The sequence below is a fragment of the Panthera leo genome, chromosome B1 (genome assembly GCF_018350215.1).
Source record: "Panthera leo isolate Ple1 chromosome B1, P.leo_Ple1_pat1.1, whole genome shotgun sequence".
Lineage (NCBI taxonomy): Eukaryota > Metazoa > Chordata > Mammalia > Carnivora > Felidae > Panthera > Panthera leo.
In genome coordinates, this window is record NC_056682.1 from 125525182 (window position 1) to 125542679 (window position 17498).

Sequence of the window (17498 nt, forward strand, 5' to 3'; positions counted from 1 at the left end):
GATGAAATAATTGTCAGGGTTTTTTGTTGTTGTGTTTGTTTTTTTGTTTTTGTTTTTGTTTTTTGGTGTGACATCCTTTTAAATAATGCTGGTATTTTGTGTGATTTAATTTGTATTAAGACATCTAGAACAGATATGTATCTTAGTTTAGATCATATTAGTGAAAACTAATAGGATTAAGCTCTGGGAGAAAGCATGAAAAAGAGACCACACTAATTCAATAAAGTGTTGTAATATATCCCAGATCATCCCTACCTGTAACTTCATGCGTTTCCCACTACTCTCTGTCCTGTGAATGTACTATAATGAGATTTGGTAGAGTGACCTTTGCAGCTCTTCTCCCAACAGGGAGAGTGTGGAGGAAGCCGAATTGCCAGGTCTATGCAACATGATGTCTCAAACCTTCCCTTTGCTGTATGAAAGAAAAAGTAATTGAGAAGAATGAGAACTACAACTCGGGTATACATAACACCTAAGTCTAATGTGGGGTTAGGATGCTTTTTAGTGAAACATACATGGGGTATCAGAAGGCAAGGATTTGATGGCCACATTTTATTTTGTTGGTTTGTTTGTTTTGTGTGAAACAACTTCTTTATTTCAATTTTATGTTTACAAAAAGACAAAGAGGATAAGGAGTGGGGAGGCAGGAATAATGGTTGGTCACCTCCAGAGATAAAAGGAAGAGGCCTCTTATAGTCAACAAAAATGGATGAGACTGTTCATCCATGCCATTATTAGTAACAACAATGGCCAAAAAGAAGTCCAAGCAGAGATCAAAGGCTTCTGTTAACAAGGTCAGTCTGTTTTGGGAGAGTCAGATGGTCTGTCCAGTCCATATCCATGAGGAAGAGAAAGCCCAAGTCAGTTTATTGAGGCCTCAGCTGTGGGTGGGATGGGGCCCATTTCTCTGGGAAGAACTGGGCCACTGACTCCAGGGAATATAAGGACCATGAGATACACACCAGGGAAAACCCCTATGAACTACAGGGGCCCACTGCAGGTAGAGTGTGGGGAAACTTGGGCATAAGTGGCTTGGGATCATCTTCAAAGGAAAATCCTGTCTGGGTAGGTGAGGGGACATCTGAATAGAAATAGTTTGAGAGGACCTGATCAGATTGTGATGACCACATCTTAAAAAATCTTTTGAGATGATGCATGATTTTGGAGTATCACCTAATAAATGAGATAAATGAACAGCAGGATGCTGGAGATACTGGAGATAAAAAAGTATTAAATAACATACTTTTTGACAACAGTGGACTTTTAATGTTTGTTGACAGTACTACAGATTATACTTCTGGGGGGGATATAGATACTGTTTTAAATAATTATACAACAGGATTTGTCATGCATTTGTGCTCACTTTATAATAATCTCTAGAAAAACACTATTTGTGCTGCCTGACCACTATTATAAAATTAAAATTATGCTAAAGATAAGGGATACATATAATTTACCAGATTTTATTGCATATGCATGTATAGCCTCACAAAGATCCAATAAGAGGGTTGCATTTGCATCTGGATTTCTAAAATCATTTGAAATTCCCTATTAGCAAGTGCATATTCATATTCATTATAAGACTTCTTGATATAGCATGCTAATTACTTGCCTGCACTCTAGCTCCCACACCACAATAAATCCTCTTATAAAAGCAGATCACTGCAAACTTCAAACAGCATGCATCCTTGAGATGCCACTATTAAAGGAAGAATGCTGATGGAAAATCTTTGATCTTATCAGACGTGATGGAAAATACACATTTGTATTTGAGTAAATCTGTAGAAAGAAGCATTCCACCCCCATCCTTAAGTAACCTGAAACCAATTTCAAGTTCCCAAATGCTCTTCAAAGCAACCCGCCTTGGAAGTGATGCTGATGGCATTACAAATTTCAAGGCAGCTTGCTTTTTCCATCTCAAGACTTCAAGCAGATTTCAAATTTTACTTTCAAAGAGAAAGGATATTACCTACTTTTAGCCAAACCACTAGCCTCTGGGCCGACGAGCAGAATGTCGTAGGTAAAGAACTTACCTATGGTAATGAAAAGATGGTACATTACCAAGGAACTCAGAGCTTGAATAATGCAGTTGATTGTAGGGAATTCTAAGCTGGAAGTGTTTAGAGGCTTCCTGCTTCAGTTCTTGTTCTAGTGTGGTTGACCAAAAGTTGGAATGTAAACTCTGGGCATGTGGCAGGACAAGTGTACCCAACAAATTAATCCAGCTCCTCCTGAATGGGGCGTCTATCAAGCTGCAGACAAAAATCGGTGTGTGTTTGACTCCTGCACCCACAGGGAGCCTGAGCCACACAATTCAGAACATTCATACTATGAATAATCCCTGTAGCAGGAGGGTCGGTCTGTGGCTTCTTAAAAGGCCTCAGATTTGTGGTCAGCAGAAACATCCATGAGCCTATTTGGGCTGAAGGATACAGTGGCCCTAGTGAAGTTCCCCTAGCATTTAATTAGGTTTCCTGTAATTGCTTTAAGTAAAAGGAGGGGGAATAAAGCCTGATGTTATCATCTTGGGACACAAAATATTTGTATGTGGTTTTAATATCCTGAGCCCATTTGTTGCTGCCCTGCATTTTGGAAAGAGCCGTTATAGTTCTAAGGAAATACACACTACAGGTTTACCAGCCCTTTGGTGACTGTAAATTTACTGCAACAGCTTTTAAAGGAAGAGTTTTCTTTCCAGTAACTGAATTTCTGCATGAAGAGAGAAGGTATAAACAAGTAAAACAGGCAAAAGTATTAAATGCCAGAGAGTGGAATAAAAAAGAAGGGTGGGGCAGAGGTGAGGGGGAAAGCTGTGTGCCATCCTTCCATGAACTCCTAGATATCAGAAAATGAGAATATAATTGCAGTAAGACAGGAAATGAGAGGGCCTAAGCAGAGACTAGGAAAGAGGAAGGGAAGTAGCATTATTCGTTAATAAGTTGGGATTTATGCTGTGGAGATTGTTCTATTATTTAGACATTGACTAAAATAACATACCGATCTTTTCATAGAGGAGTGAGGGACTTAGATATGCCAGTGTCTTGAAAATTCTTTTTAAACTGACCACTGTGGGGGTGCCTGGGTGGCTCAGTCAATTAAGCGTTCGACTTCGGCCAGGTCATGATCTCACAATTTGTGAATTCAAGCCCCATGTCAGGCTCTGTGCTGACAGCTCAGAGCCTGGAGCCTGCTTCAGATCCTGTGTCTCCTTCTCTCTGCCTCTCACCCACTGATGCGCTCTCTCTCTCTCTCTCTGTCTCAAAAAAATGAATAAACATTAAAAAATTTTTTAAACTGATCACTGTATAAGCATAAAGGATACTAATTTCCAAGACTTTAAACAATAACTTTAAATATATTTAATACATTTTTGGCCACAGAGTTGCCCCTTCAGGATCTTGCCCTGCCTTGGCTTATAAAATTCACTTTCCTGGGCTTCATTTCAGTTCAGGGGCTCTTGAGTGGATCTAAGGACTTAGTTGTTTCTATGACTCAAGTCCCTGCAGTTCCTGATAGAAAATATTGCTTATTTCCCTAGTGGAACAGCATCCATTTATACTGAGTGTTCCTTATTTTTCCTGAGGGCTTTGACCCATTTGAGCATGGTCTCAGTTTTAGGACAAGTTTTGGAATACTCTTGTACTCTTCATGTCACCTATACCAAGAAGTCATGCAAATAGTTTAATAAATCATAACTTTCAGGAACTAAAAATTCCTAATATTCATGTTTTTCATATTCATAACATAGTCATATATATGTGGATGTGTGTATATATACACAAATATACACATATATATGTGTGCATATATATTTATATTTACATTCTCATCTGATTACATCATCTGCATGCTTAACACACTTTGATGATGTCCATGACTTTCAGAAAGAAATCCCAAATTCTGAACATGGAGTGCAGCTGAGGTTCTCAAACTGTAGCATGCATCAGAATTCTTGGAGTGCTTGTTAAACCAAAATTGCTGGGCTCAACTCTCAAAGTTTCATACTCAATTTGAGTCTGGAGTGGGACCCAAGTATTTGACTTCCAACAAGTTCCCAGGTGATGCTGATGAAACTGTTCCGGGGCTACACTTTGAGAACCACCAGTCTACAAGAATATATATTAACTGATCTTTTTCTTCTCCCTAGCTTCATCTCATGCCACCATCTCTGTGTCTGGTGCTCAGTTGTCTTCTCCTGGGTTCTCAATCTCCTCATTCTCTTTCCTGCGTCTTCCCATATCTTCCGACCCTCTCCTTAGATAATTTAACCAAGTTAACTCACGTTGGATCCTTCGTACTAAGTTGAGTTCACTTGTTATTCACTCTCATTTTCACTATATTTCTTGTTTGCAGCATTGAACACAGTTGTAATTAAATAATAAATTGTATAATCTGTAGTTAATATGTACCCTCTGCACAATAATATAGGTTCATTGAGGGTAAGGACTATCTTACTCATCAGAGATTCACAAGTGCCTAGGGCAATACCTTTTCCATAATTGATATTAAATATTTGTGCAATGAATGAATGAATGAATGCATGCATGAATAGAAAGTACAAAGAAATATATTTAATCTTTCTTACTGTGCTTATACTTAACCCAGTCAAATTCTTCTAGTCCCTCAGGATGCCCCTGCCAATACTCTCCATAGGTACCTCATACGGAAAGTGTGTGCAGGCAAACTGGCAATTGTCCATGTGCATTGATCAGATGATCCTTCTTGCTCAGTGCAAAGAAGCACATTGCAGAATGACTCTAAGAAATAGGCTTAGGTACATTAAGATAAATACTCCTAAAATGATAATCTCAGATTCTTAGTTCATTTTTTGTTATTTAGGATGATATAATGCTGTAAAATAAAATCCAATTATTTGAGCATTTTAGCTGGAAGCCACTTTCAGAGGATTTTGGTTACATTACAATTATAGAGAAACATTTGGGCTTTCAAAATATTGTGCATGAAAACTTTAAAGTCACACATTCTTTGGATAAAATAGCAGGGATTTGTTAACTTAAGGCTGGTATTTTTTAAAGAAAACAGTGTGCCTTAATAGCTAAAATGCAACTATTAAAATAACTTAGTTTTAAATAATTGCCACATATTTATAAAGTACTAGCTTATATTATAATAAAACCTGGCATATATATTTTTATATATACATTTATGATTATAGTTTTAGGTCATTCTCATGTCATGTGAAGAGTTAGGGGAAGATTTAGTTACTGTAAAACTATACAAGGTGTTGTAAAACTGTATATAGCTTTTTGGTACCAGACAATATTATAAAAAAAATGTGATATGTGTTTATATATATTTGTGACTTATATACTTATGATTATAGTTTTAGGTTATTCTCTGTCATTTCATGTGAAGAGTTAGGAAGATTTAGTTATTGTAAGGTTATGTACAGCACACAGATTATCTTTCCACAACCTATATAATTTGGTTACCATCCTTAGGAGATGTGAAATTCAAGTTCATGTTTGAATAAACCAAGGAAGATACCTCAGTGGAGGGTGAATGTTTGTCAGGCTATTTGAGAAAAGGTGTAATTTTGTGGAGTGATAGATCTATTCGACTTTCATCTTCTGATGAAAGCAGATTTGAAATAGCAAATAAGAAAATGAAAAAGTTGAGAGTCCAATAACTGGGGCCAGAGGAAAAATCACAGGTGGACAGGGACAGTATCTGGTGTGTTGATCTATGGCATCAAGACGGATCACTCGGGGGAAATACACGGTATGATGGTTTGAGTTTTGTTAGCACTAGTCTTTTCCTGACTTCAGTCTTCCTTTCTCTTGGCAGGTCTCATTGTCCGGGAAGTGAGCATTGAAATTTCACGCCAGCAAGTGGAAGAACTCTTTGGGCCGGAAGATTACTGGTGCCAGTGTGTGGCCTGGAGCTCGGCGGGCACCACAAAGAGCAGGAAGGCCTATGTGCGCATCGCATGTGAGTCATGGAACACGGGCCACATGGGTTTCAGAAACCGGTGGAATGTGGAAAAATGTAGACCGTAACTGCTCTAAATTCAAAGAACCGTAGTCAAAACTCCCAGATTTCTGCATTTGAGCTACACTTTCCCCTTAAGTCCCCAGGATACCATTTTGTTGTGGTTGTTGTTGTTTCAAGACGCTTTTAGTTTGTCTTTAGGGATGTGAAAGAATTAGTGGTACTTTCAAAAGATTCTGAATTTTCTTTTTGAATCTGGTAATAATTAGGCTACAGGAAAACCAAACTGTATTCCTTTAATAAGTTTATTCTGCCAGTGTGTTAAGGCAATGTTGATTAGTTTTGTTATTGGAAATAGAAATGACCCATACAAAGCTTCTCTATTCATTTTTGGAACCATTCTAGTGCATCAGAACACAGCACTATTTTCCAAACTGTGTTAAATTCTAGAGTATTCATGTTTAGGGAGAGGTTAGGAAGTGCCTCACAAAAAAGCATTCCATAATCAAATAAATGTGGAAAATAGTTTTTTGGGGGCCAAGTTAAATAGGTTTATTCATTGCAAAATTCTCGGATTTTTAAATATGCTAATACATATTATCCCTAAGAAAAAGATGTAGCCTGCAGCTGTTTTTTGCAGTCCCCTTTTCTGAAGGAGTGCTATTCACATCTTGAACAGCAATGAATGCTGCTTTAATCTGTCTTAAGGTTCCATACTGAGAAGTTTTCTCAAGTATGAGACCACTGAAATCCATGTCAATTATATGATCTGAACTCTTTTGAATGTCTGCATTTGACTAAATTCTGTTTTGTGGTGGATGTCAGTATCACCCCCCAACACGTCACTGAGTCCCAATAGTCTTGGCTCTGAGGGTTCTCCCAGTTCCGTACCTGCCTCTTCTCTTCCCTCCTACTTGATCTAGATCCCAACCATTGCAAACACGCCCCAGCTAGTCTCAATGGCTCCACTTATTTCCCTTTTCTAGACCATCCTCCATATTACCACAGTGCAATCTTCCTGAAACTCAGGTCTCTGCCCAGATCACTTCCCTCCCTGCTAAAATGTTACAGTAGCTTGGAGATAAAGGAAAAATTCCTTACCATTAATGCCATATGCCGTCGTCCGAGTCTGCTAGGGCTGGCATACAGAGTACCACAGCCTGGGTGCCTTAACCAGCCGAAATCTTCTTCTCACAGTTCTGGAAGCTACAGATCTGAGATCAAGGTGCCAGCAATGCTGTCTCCTCTGAAAGCTTCTCTCCTGGGCTCGTGGATGCTTGTCTCCACATGTTTGCACTGTCTTCCCTCTGCAACCGTCCTGGCCCGCATTTCTCTTCCTATAAAGACAGGAGTCCTATTGGATTAAAGCTACCCTAAAGGCCTCATTGTAACTTCATCACCTCTTTAAAGGCCTTATCTCCAAATAAAGTCACATTCTGGAGTCCTGACGGTTAGGATGTCAACATGTGAACAGTTCGGCCCCTGACAACTATATTTCATGGTTTATATATGCAACCTGTATTTTCAGTGTCAACCACAAAGAATGTTTCCATTTTAGTCACAGTAAATTTGAAATACTTTGATTTCCATGCTTTCCAGCTACTGTTCACAGTGAAGGGTTTCATCCTTCTCTTACTTCCCTTCATTTTTGTAAACATTCATTTATTTAACAATATTTAGTAAGCTTTTACTCTGTTCTTGGGACAGTTGTACCTATTGGGTATGGAGCCAAAAGCAAACATGTAATGATCCCTGCCCTCATGGAGGTTTACTTTCAGGTAAACAAGGGCGAACTCTAAATAAAGCAACTACTAATCAGGCACAGAGCAGATGGTAAGTGCTACAGAGAAAAGTAGGGGCGCCTGGGTGGGTTAAGCACCTGACTTCAGTTCAGGTCATGATCTTGCAGTTTGTGGGTTTGAGCCCCGTGTCAGGCTCTGTGCTGACAGCTCAGAGTCTAGAGCCTGCTTCAGATTCTGTGTCTTCCTGACTCTGTTCCTCCCCCACCATATGCTCTATATCACAAAAATAAATAAACATTAAAAAAATTGTTTTAAATAGTAAAGCAGGAAAGGGGGGTATATTGTGCTCAGGGAGGGTAGTCATGGAATTCCTCTGGAAGAAGCTGACAGTTGAAGAAACCTGAAGGAGGAGGGGAAGGGGAGTTAGGCAGAGGGAGCCGCAAGTGTCACAAATACAAATACCCTGGGGCAGGAGTGTGCTGGTTATCCTAGGCAGATGGCCCAGGACACTGTAGGTGTAACATCTTTGGTTCTTATTTTGAGAAGAGAACTTTAGAATGTTTTCAGCAGAGGAATTCATGATGTGACTTCCATGTCAGCAGAATCATGACTTGTGCTTAGAATAGATGAAGAGTAGAAGCACAAAGACCAGTTATGAGGCTGTGTCTATGAGGGACGGTAAGCTTGCGTAGACAAGCAGCAGTGAAAGTGGCATAACCTGGATCCTAGATACAATAGTCTCCCTTCCCCCGGGGTGGGGGGAGGGGGGAGGGGGAGGGGGAGAGATGTGTTCCAAGAACCTCAGTACATACCTGAAACCGCAGATAGTACCAAACCCTATACGTGTTATGTTTTTTCTATATATACCTATGAGAAAGTTTAATTTATAAACTAGGCATAGTAAGAGATTAACAACAATAAGTAAAGAAAAAAGAGAAAAATTATAAGGGTGCCTGGGTGGCTCAGTTGGTTAAGCGTCCGACTCTTGATTTTGGCTCGTCATTATCTCACAGTTCTTGAGTCCAAGCCCCACATTGGATTCTGTACTGACAGTATGGAACCTGCTTGGGATACTCTCTTTCCCTCTCTCTATGCCCCTCCTCCACTCACACTGTCTCTCTCAAAATAAATGAACATTTTTTAAAAAAGAAAAATGATAACAATATACTATGATAAAAGTTATGAGCATGCACTGTCTCAAAATATCTCATTGTGCTGTCCTTCTCCTTCTTGTGATGATGTGAGGTGATAAAATGCCTGCGTCAGGAGATGAACAGCACAGGTGTCGTGATGTGGTATTAGTCTACTGTCAGCCTTCTCATGATAAGTCAGAAAAGGGAACAACCGCTCCTCGACTGAAGTTGACAGTGGGTAACTTAAACCTCAGAAAGCAGAATGGTGGACAGGGAGGACTATTTTACATTTAAAGGCAGAGGTAATAGCTTTTGTTGAAAGATTGGATGTGAGATGTGAGAGAAAGAGAGGAAAGAATGATTCAAGAGATGTTTGAAGAGTTTGTTTCAGACGTCCTCATGAACTCTTTCCTGTCTCCTGGGTCTCCAGAGAGACAGGCATCCCTTTCTCTTATACCTTCAGAACACTTTGCCCATTCTCTTAACACAAGGCTTGTCTCAATTAAATTATATTCACTGGTTGGAATGTCTGTGTTTCATGCCAGCAAGTTCTTTGAGATAAATTCTGCTTAATTCAGTTTTGCTTAACTTTATATCTTTTGTGCTTAGCCTAACGCCTAGAACATCATAGATGTTTAATAAATTTTGTTGAATTAAAACTGTTAATAAAAATCTCCCGGTGAAGTTTATTAAAATGCTATACATTAATCTTTCCTCTCTGAGCATATCTATGGAGATTTTCCTCTGTCTTTTGTGGATTCTCTGTGAAGTAGATTCTGGGATAGGGACATGCACACAGAGAGGGTGTTGAAGAGTACTCTTTGGGACAATACTGGTGGAGATATGTGGGCAGTAGGATTGAGCAGAAGGGGGACTTGAGCTTCAGGACAAAGGATGGCCCCATAGAGAGCTCTGGAGCTCAAATGGCCCTTTAGAGTTGCCCCACCATGAGATATAGGGGGTCAATGAGGCTTTATTCCTCCACATAGACTAGTCCATGGATGTGGGCCCCTACCCAATTGTGTGTCCTGGGTCAAGTCAGCTTTCAGCAGCTGAGGGCAACACTCCCAACGGGTGGGATCAGTCCTAAAAAGGGGTCTCAGTAGCATACCCCATATCCACTGCAATCATCTGCCACAAATCTTGAATACTTTATTAATCATGAAGAAAAAAGGTAGTTTCAAATATTTTTAAAGGAAATAAGAAACTAATTGTTTTGGTCAAATATTTAAATGAATTCAAAATTAGCTTCTAGGGGCAGCTGGGTGACTCAGTCGGTTGAGTGTCCCACTTTGGCTCAGGTCCTGATCTTGTAGTTCGTGAGTTCGAGCCCTACATCAGGCTCACTGCTGTCAGCTTGTCAGCACAGAGCCCTCTTCAGATCCCCATCTCTCCGCCCAACCCCGCTTGCACTTTCCATAAAATAAATAAATATATATAAAAGAAACCCAACAAAGTTAGCTTCTAATTACAATCAAAAGCAACACAATGATATGACTGTATCTTTATCTTTCATTGCTATGTGTTCATTAATACCAGTTACAATAAATATTTAAAATTGCCAATTTATATTCCATATTAAATTGGCTTGGCTAGAAGCTGAAGTTTAAGGACTGCATAGTTCCAAGTGATGAATATCTTGTGCCAATTTCATATATATATACAAATATATATACGTCATGTCATAGTACACGATATATGTATATGTCATATGTATATCACACACACAATCTATATGTATGTCCCTATTCTCCACATAAATATTAAATATCTGTAAGAACCCCATCTTTCTTTGCAACATATTATACAAACTTCACTAAATATAATTTGACATTTTCAAATAATAACCAAACAAAGTAAGAGATTAATTTGCCCATAACACCTTTTCATCTTCATGCAATAAGACTGAAGAGCAGTTTGCCTGTACTTCCATATTTTACTGAATTCATATGTGTGTGGCTGAGGATGACCATCCAACATGTAAAGATTTATTCATGTAGATTTTTATGACGCTAAAAAAGGAGGGGTTAAATTTCGGTGATCTCTGTCAGGGCTGATTCCTACAATGTGAGTTTGTGCTAATGTTGCACAAAGTTGCAAATTTTCTAGTTTGCCCTGTTTCAAGTGAGCTGTGGGGCTTTGCCCAGTAATATTTGACAGATGGCCATCACATAAACTGCAATTAAAGCTTAAATTTATCTCCGACAGAGATAACTGTGATGCTAAGGTTAAATAGATGCAATTACCTCTCACCTAATTAGATGTATACTCACGTATACGATGGAGAGGCTCATCATTCTTTCATTAAAAAGCTCTATTTTCAGAAGTTTCTAAAGCAGGAATGAATATTGGCTCTGTTTATCTGCTTATAATATTTTATTTATTCAAACTATATAAAATATAAAACCAATTTGCGACACAATTAAGACAGAGGGGCAAAAAAAGGAAACCTAAGAGTTAGAATTTAGCCAGGCATGAGCTGAGAACATGACATGCTTGCTCTAGAATCGTGCACATTTTCTGGAGGGCTGGGGTCTTATGTGGGAGCTGTGGCTTCCATTGCAAAGAGAGGACTTTCTTCTGAGAGACCTCAAACGGACACTGTAGTAACTATCCAAGGAGCCTTTATGGTAAGATAGCTACCAGTTTCATTAGGTCGTTTCTTCCAGCCTCTCTTTTTATAAAGCCAATGGGAAAATTCCTAGTATTAAGGTAGGACCATAATTCAGGCAAAATGTTAACAAACACTGTCATTCTTTGGGATATGTCTTGATTTCACTAAGGCTGCTGTTTTGCTGTGGTGATTGTTGGGGATGTGTTTGTTGTTGTTGTTGTTAGTGGGGAGGGATAATAGTGTCAGTAGCACAGTGGACTGGTTAGAGCACAAGTTTTGGACCCAGGCTGACTTACGTTCAAATCCTAGTTCCATCACTTACTAATATGACCTTGGTCACATGACTTAACCTCTCTGAGCCTTAGTTTCATCAACCGTGAAATGCAAATGATAGGGTTATTTCAAGATTAAATTGGATAAACTTGTAAAGCATCTGGAATAGTGCCAGACACAAAACAAATGCTCAGTGAATGATAATAGGTGTTCATAACAACAGACATAATGATTTAAACTTTATTTGTGCATTTTGAAACTTACCAATACTAAGTTAACATCAAAAACTAAACAGTATCTTTTTGTTTTACAACTTCATGTCTCAGGCCTTGGTTCTCAATCCTAGAGGACGAAATTCCCTGCCAATTCACATACAATTAGATTGTAATTTTCCCCCTTGCCTGAGGATGGAGGGACACTCCATATGGTCACCCCTCCCCTACAGTTCAGGAGTTACAGTGGATTTATGTGCACAGAGAATCCGTCTTCCTGGGAGTGGCAGGATGGTTCCTAAGAATGTCTTCTTTATTCTGTGTGCAAACCAATAAATCACAAAGGCCACTGGCTACAGATTGGAATTTGATAGTTCCTGGGAAGAATTAAGGAGGATTAGGTTGGCCCTCTCTGCTGTCTCTCATAGCTCCCTTGTCCTTTTCCCTGAGATCAGAGCCACCTTGTGACCACCTGTGGGGTTTGGACCAAGCCTTGTTCATATTTATGAGTCTGTAGTGTCTAGCATGCTATCCAGAACAGCATTGTCCAAGGATCTTTGAGATCTGATGTGTTTACAATTATAGAACTTCTGCATTAAGACTAGCCCCACATCAATTGCTTGATAGCCCCATGCAACTGGTACTGGACATAAGTACTATAGAATAACGATAAAAATGGTGACACTGTTTCAGTCACCTTATTTTTCTCCTTACATGGTTATCTTTTTTTTTTTTTTAGTGAAAGTACTTAAAGTCGATTCTCTCAGCAAATTTCAAATGCATAATACAATGTGATTAACTGTAGTCACCATGCTGCAGAAAAATATCCCTAGAACGTATTCATTTGTAACCGAAAGTCTATACCTTTTGACCAACACTCACATGGACTAGCTCATTCAGTCCTTGGAACAATCCTATGTGACAGGTATACTAATCACTATTTTACAGATGAGAAAACCGACAACAAAGGGAGATTTAAAAATCCTGCCTGAGTTCACAGCTGGTATATGAAGAAGTTGGTCTGACCAGCTGGACAGAGTCCAGGCTTTAATGAACACTCTGGGTACAAATAGGAGAGGGGAGGACAATAATGTTTATGTCAGGTAGTAGTTCACAAAACTGTCTTTTTTTCCATAGGCATAATGTCAGAAGCTCACTATTATTTAGTGCAGAAGTGTAATAAGGCCTCGGGTTCCTCTCTCTCTCCATTGCTTGGCCTACTCCAACCACACCAGTCTCCTTGTTTCCTGAGTGCAATACATTCATTTCAAATACAAGCTATTTGTAATATCTGTTCCTTACCACCTGGAAGAGTCTTCCTCAACTCTTAAATGGGACCCACTTTCTTCTTTCATTCAGATTTCTCTTCACTGGGGTCAACGCTGACCAATTTGCCTAAAATCCACGGACTCCAACTCTGTCACTCTTCGAACCCCAAACCTGCTTTCTTCTTCTTGAGGGTGTTTCTCTTCATCATTATTTGTTTGCTTTGATGTTGACTGTCTCCACCACCAGAATATAAGCTGCACAATATCAGGCACTTTATTTTCTTTAGCACTGTGGCCCCAATGCCTAAAAATAGTGCTTTGCAAATGGTTGGTGCTAAGTAACTGAAGACATAAATAAATGGAATGAAATTGAATTACACTGAAAGCATAAGATGTGACAAAGTGATGATGTTATTCAATGCTAATGATATGTTCTTTTAGTAAAAATGTTTTCTCACCCAAGTAATTCAAGGACATCCGATAGACTGAAGTGATTGCCTCTGTGCTCCCCCTGCAAGCCTCCATCACATTTTTGTACTTAACTTATTTTCTTCATAGCACTTACTGAATTCTCATCTACTATATACTTGCTTATTTATTATGTTAGCGGGTTGTGGTCTATCTCCCTCACCCCCTTAGGAAGTGAGATCCACACAGGCAAAGATTTTTGTTGGGTTTATTCACTGAGGAATTCAAAATGCCTACAGTGATGCTTGGCACAGTGGAGGAACTCAATATGTCTCTTAAGGGAATTCATTAATTAAAATTTCTATGGTGTGGGGGAGCAGTATCTTTAATTAAATATATGTACTCTTGTGAATTATTGCGTTGGTTTATATACACAGAAGCCATTGCTTGTGTCCTTATATGTTACTTTTCCATTTCCAACCTGTCTCCTCGGCAGAAAACAAAACTAAATTATACTAAATTATAGTTATTTAGCCAAATAACACATGTCTTGAACCAGGTGTTCTGAAAGACTTAGGTTATACCATGACAGAATCTGGTAGCCTAAAACCAAGTATCTTAATAGAGCCCAGCAGGCTTGCCTGCACACCAAAATAAATAGCTTGTTTCCTAACATTCAGTTCTGAACTGTGGTTTGATATGATCCATTGTGCAATCATTTAAGCACCCTAATGAGCCAATGATAAGTCACAGAGGCCAGACTTTGAATTAGAGAAGATTAACTGCACAATTTAGATTTTTTTTAGATAGTGAGAAGGAAATCTTTAACAATAAATTTCTTCTTGTTCCATATAAATCTCAACTGTTTTATTAAATAGTTCATCACGTGGTCCCCATGTGAAGATTAAAAACTATAACACATACCTGATTTCATCAGTCTATGTTTTTCCAAACATACTTTCTATTGTATTTGGACAGAAATTCCCAAGATTCGTAGAGGCCCCACAAATCCATAGACATTCACGGCTCATGTTTATTCTGAGAGGTAGATGACCAGTTGATAGAACACTGTCTCATAAGTTACATTTTGGGAGAAATCAGCTATCTATGTGTTATAGGCAGGGCTGGCAACCCACTGGACTAAAATGTGCCATTAAAGTAATGTTTTATGCTGTATGAAAAGGGAAGTTTACGGCTAAACTGCTTATTTGCAAGAAAAGCTTGTCTGCAATCATTGCATTCATTTCTTTGTACTCTGAGAAAAGAGCCTTAACTTTTTGATATGTCTGGTTCCTCATCCATAAAGTTGGCATGTTTCTTATTATTTATCCCTAAGACATACCTTAAAAAATATTGTGATGGCATATAATCATTTTTTTTCTAAAACTAAAGATGCAGTGTGAATATAAAAGAGTGGCTTGTATGGGTTTTTCCCTTCCTCTTCTCTGTAATGGATGTCATTTGGAGCTCTAGCTCTAAAATATTTATTTTCTAAAAAACCCTTTAGCAAAACTGAATACCAATATGTTTATTCTATAAATGCCCCAAAGCCAAGAAATAAAGAAGAATGGCTGAAATTATGTTTCCCTTCTGCAGGGAATTTGTGCACTTAGGATTTCTCTGTTTAAATGACCTCAGTGCAGTAAGGGATAGCCATCCCTGGGTAAAACTAAAGACATTAAATGACCTCAGTGCAGTAAGGGATAGCCATCCCTGGGTAAAACTAAAGACATTGCCAAGATAATCCTTCAGCTGATTTCCTTAAAGATCATTCCAACCTCTGTCCCTGGATTGAAGTATTATGAAAGTGTTCGCGGTAAATTCCTAAGGGTTGTCAAAAACATCACTTTTTTAAAAAATAGGTTACAAAATAAAACTCTGATATAAGCCCCCAGTAGTCCTATGAGTAGGAAGCCTTAGGTCACTTGACCAAGTCACTTATTTAGGAAATGGTGAATCTGAATTTTATTTTCAACATTTTTTTTTTTTAATTTATTTTTGGGACAGAGAGAGACAGAGCATGAACGGGGGAGGGGCAGAGAGAGAGGGAGACACAGAATCGGAAGCAGGCTCCAGGCTCTGAGCCATCAACCCAGAGCCCGACGCGGGGCTCGAACTCACGGACCGCGAGATCGTGACCTGGCTGAAGTCGGACGCTTAACCGACTGCGCCACCCAGGCGCCCCATGAATCTGAATTTTAAACACACTTGTGACAATGCTTGACTTTTCAACCCAATTATAGATGAAACTTCATATAGTTTATTTATGTTGGTTTGTTGGTTTTTGTTTGTTTTGTTTTATCTTTTACAATATTTGAGAAGAACAGGCAAGTGGGAAAGAGAACTTCATCTAATATTTTGTAGACATTGTGTCCCTTACATTTAAAAATCATGGTAAGAGTTGCTAAATATATATATTAAAAAAAAATCATGATTTTTTAAAAAATTCTAGCCAAGATAAGATAATCTATTCCTGAAAAAGAAAACCATGGCAAACTTTTTAGGGCTGTATGGCCTTAAGGTTGGCATTTGTTACTTTTAATAAGTGTCCAAAGCTCAGAAGACTAATCTAGTTCTCTCAAAATATGCTGTACTGGTCAGTTCACAGCACTTACTTCCCATTAACAGCCAGAGTTGGTGATTTAAGCATAAGTGGTACTCTACTATGACAACATAATTAGTGCCTTTTATCATTATTGGAAGAAAGATACTTCTTTTCCTTCTAAGAGCATAAGTATTATGACTATATGTGACCACAGAATTATCTTATTCACTAGAGGAGCACTTTGAAAGTACATTAAAACAAATTTTTCAAAAGTAAAAAAAAAAAAAAAAAGGTTCAGCACCTCTCTGTTCTTTCAGCATGTAAAAGAATTAATTGTATGAAAATGTGAATCATAGTAAATCAGCTATATTTGCTTGATGCGAAGACAAACCTGTGTCAGAAGGTACAAAAGATGGTCAGAAAGTATAACAGGTAACTGCAACATGGACCTCTTCTAAGCACAGAATTTCTCTAGATCGAGAGCTGCTTTGTCAAGACTTGCTCAGTCTGGGAGGCAAGAAGCTTAATTCTGATACTTGGAGTATGGCTTCTTGGTAGAAATAAATAAATACGTAAATAAACAAATCATTATTTAATTAAATATCAGTATAAGCAGGAACTCTATCAAAGTTTGACAGCTGGGGCTGGATGGAATGGATATCTGAGTGAGTACATTTGTAGAGGGCTTTTAGGTAATAGCATTGTCCTCTTAAGGGTTTTTATGTGTATTACTTTATTCGATCTTCACAATAACCCTGTGAGATAAGTACTGTAGTTATTCTCATTCTAGGGATGAATAAACAAAAGCACATAAATCTCTGAACACACAGGACCAGGATTAAAGTCAGGCAGGTGGATCCAAGCTGCACACTCATAACCCCTGTGGTAGGCTGGATAATGGTCCCAAAGGCATCAGGGTCCTAGTCCCTGGAACCTGTAAACCTTACCTTACATGGAAAAGAACTCTTTGCAGATGTGCTTAACCATCCTGAAAGGGAGAGGTTATCCAGGATTATCCAGGTGGGCCCTAACTGCCATCACAGAGGTCCCTATAAGAGAAAGATAGAGAAAGATTTGACACAGATAGAAGAGGAGGGGTCATGGGATTGCAGAAGCAGAGACTGGAGCGATGCTGCTACAAACCAAGAATGCTGGCAGCCACGGAATCTGGAAGAGACAAGCTTTGGAGTCTCCCAGAGAACTTTTGGAGGAAGTACAGCTTTACTGTCTCCTTGATTGTGGCCCAGTGAAACTGATTTCACATTGCTGGCCTCCAGACTATGGGAAAATAAATTTTGGGTATTTTAAGCCAGTAAATTTGTGGTCATTTCTATAAGAAATAAATGCAAGC

General features: G+C 38.8%; 1 protein-coding gene across 1 annotated transcript in view; it reads left to right on the forward strand.

Moving 5' to 3' along the window:
* Window positions 1–17498, forward strand: part of UNC5C (unc-5 netrin receptor C) — a 154794-nt gene that overhangs the window by 26102 nt on the left and 111194 nt on the right. Inside the window, exon 3 of the mRNA XM_042936698.1 lies at window positions 5809–5952. Within this exon, the coding sequence (XP_042792632.1) occupies window positions 5809–5952 (144 nt within the window). The remainder of the gene's footprint in view (window positions 1–5808; window positions 5953–17498) is intronic.